Genomic DNA, 2,757 nt, shown 5'->3' with positions numbered 1-2,757 from the left:
TGCTGGGCCGGGGGCAGCAGATGGGCCGGGGGGCCGCAGAGCTGGGGGTCCCCCGCGCCGTAGCCCGCCAGCGCCGGCGGGAGCCCCGGCACCTGCAGCCCGCCCTGCCCGTGGGGCAGCTCCATCCAGCTGGCGCCGGCGTGCAGGTCCCACCAGTTGACACCACCGCCGCCGTCCTCGCCGCCGGCAGCGGTGCCGGGGGGCGGGGGCCGAAACCAGGGCTCGTAGGGATGCGCCATGTCCGGGGCCGCCTGCAGCAGCTTGGCGTAGGGGCCGGGGGCGGCGGGGCCGTCGGCGGGCAGCTCTAGCCGCGCGGGGCCATGGGGCTCGTAGGCGCCGGGGGCCGGGAAGCCGGCCTCGGGCCCCGCCAGCGGCAGCTCCGGCGGCGGCAGCGGGGAGGCGAAGTCGGCGCCCGGCGCGGCGCTGCCGGGGGGCTGCAGCGGCTGCAGGTCCAGGCGGCTCGGGGAGGCGCGGGGCGCGTCGGAGGGCTGGTTCCCGAGAGAGCCGCAGACAGCTGTGAGCATTGCCGAACGGCGGCGCGGGGCGGTGGCTCAGACAGACCTGCGGGGCCAAGGAGGGCCGGGAGGGAAGGGGAGGAAGAGCCGTGAGAAGAGAGGGGTGCACGCGTCCTGCCCCCCGCCCCCCGCCGGGGTCTCCCGTGGGGCTGAGCAAAATGGCACGGCAGTGAGTTGGGTGCGATTCCCRTCCTGACCCAAAGACTGGCGCAGGGCAGAGCTCCCCGCRTGGGGAAAYTGAGGCACGCGGYGGTGTGCCAGCCCCACGGTGGACAGCGTGGCATCCTCATTGCCCATCGCCCCCCCTGCCCGGGGTTTGGGGGACGCTCCCATCCCTGGAGGGGGGTTATCTGCTCCGTGACACCCGGACCGGCCAGGCAGGGGGGCACGCCAGCCCCATAGGGACCCCACAGAGGCCACCCCCTGCCTGCCCCGGCGCAGACCCAGCGCCGGCGGGGTCTCACTCGCAGCCCCTCCGCAGCTGAGGGAAGGGGGCTGCGAAACCAGCCCGGCTGCGGCGGGGGCTGACTGGCAGCAGGATGGGGGAGCGGGGCACCGGCAGCCCGGCACAACCCCCGCTGGGCTCGGCTCGGGGTCCACGCTGGCGGCRGCCACGCTCGGCCCCCCCAGGACGCGCGCAGGCTGCCGGGCGCCCGCTGCCTCGCCGGCATCGCCGCCGTGACTCACCGAGAGCTGTGCAAAAACCCCAGTGGGGCCGGGCTCCACCCCGGTGTCGAAATCCACCTGCCGGGACCAGCTCCCGCCCCCCGACTTCCCACTGGCGCCGCGGCGGGGGGCCCCCGAGACCCCGTCCCCTCCCGCCGCTGCTGGCCCTGCCCAGCCCATGGTGCTGGGAGCAGCCTGGGCACAGAGCCACACCGGCCCACGCGGCCCTGCGGCCCAGCACCCAGCACCCGCCCGCGGGGCGACGAGTGCTGGTGCCCCCCGCGCCCAAGGGCCGGACCCCCAGAACCCCGCAGCACCCCCAGCCCCAGGGGGTCCCCAACACAGAGGCCCCCCAGCCGGAGGAGGAGAGTGTCTGCCCCTGCCGGACGGCACCGGGGAGGGCAGGGGGCCCCCAAGGAGAGGGGCAGGGGGGAGCCGGGGGCCCAGTCACTCCGGTGGGACCCCGTCTCCATCACTGAAGCACCCTCAGCCTCAAGCGGGGCCGCGGGCTGCCCCGGCGGCCGGGCCGGCATGGGCAGGATGAGCCAGCGGCTTCGGAAGGTTTTGGGGTGCTGCTCCCCAGGGTGGGCTCAGCTCTGCTCAGCCCCGGCCCCCAAGGGATTTCAGCACCCATTTCCTGTGGGAATCAGGCGCCGTCCCAGCTCCGGCAGATGCCGGCTGGGGTGGCTGAGGGGTGGTCCTGCTCCTCGGACAGGGCAGGCTGCTTCCCCCACCGTGTCCGCGGCAGGGAGCAGGGACCGGCGCCAGCACATCGCTCCCATGAAGCCACCCGGGGCTGGTCCTCAACGCCGCTCCGGCGGGGCTCTGAACCCCCCACAGCCGACCTGCCTGCTCCCCAAGGATACCAGGTTGGGGACCCAAGWGCAGCCCCCGGCACGAGCCACCTGGGCCACCCCAGAGCCGAGGAGAGGGGACCAGGCAGGCGCGTGCCCCCCGGCACCCCCAAAGCGGGGAGCCGTGAGGAGAGGGGACCCGCGGTGGGACCCCGGCTGATCCYGCCTGAGCGTGGCCGCGCCGTCCCTGCTGCCACCGCGGAGCCCGCGGTGGGCGACAGCTCTCCCGTGCACCGTGCTCCCAAACGTCCCGCTCGGCTCCGGCCAGGCAGAAAGCCCCAAAGCCCCGCGAACGYGGAGCCCCGGCCGCGCCGGGCACCTGCAGCCTTCCCCTAACGYTGTTGGTTAGCGCCAGCTCCGTTTTTCACTCCCTTTCCGCATTCAGTCAAAACCCGTCGCAGCTGCTGAGCAGTCCCCGTAAAAAGGGGGAAAGAGGACAAAAACTCCAGCCGGAGCGCTGGACGGGAGCGCTCCGTTTGGTCCTTCCCCGCCAAGGACGCCTTCAGCCTGGCTGTCCCAGGAGCGAGGCAGCTCCCGGGGCGTTTTTCCATGCCGAAGGTTCCCGGGATGACGACAAAACGCCGGGGGGGGGCCGGAGCTGCCCCCTCCCTGGCCGGGCTGCGCGACGCGCTGCCCATCTCACCGCGGGGAAACTGAGGCAGCAGCGGGCGAGGCGCCCCGTGAGTCACGGCGCAGGCCGGGCCGAGAGGCGCCCGGTGAGT

The 2,757-nt window shown here is 74.6% G+C and overlaps 1 protein-coding gene across 1 annotated transcript in view; it reads right to left on the bottom strand.

Moving 5' to 3' along the window:
- The window catches only part of SP6 (Sp6 transcription factor), a 1,355-nt gene extending 804 nt beyond the window's left edge, over nucleotides 1–551 (bottom strand). Inside the window, exon 1 of the mRNA XM_085312994.1 lies at nucleotides 4–551. Coding sequence (XP_085169120.1) covers nucleotides 4–524 — 521 coding nt within the window. The 5' untranslated portion in view covers nucleotides 525–551. The remainder of the gene's footprint in view (nucleotides 1–3) is intronic.
- Nucleotides 552–2,757: the final 2,206 nt, after the last annotated feature.

Source organism: Rhea americana, unplaced genomic scaffold, assembly GCF_003343005.1.
Source record: "Rhea americana isolate MKP2758 unplaced genomic scaffold, rheAme1 scaffold_374, whole genome shotgun sequence".
Lineage (NCBI taxonomy): Eukaryota > Metazoa > Chordata > Aves > Rheiformes > Rheidae > Rhea > Rhea americana.
Note: the sequence above shows the minus strand (reverse complement) of the source record. Positions and strands in the feature narration are given on the sequence as shown.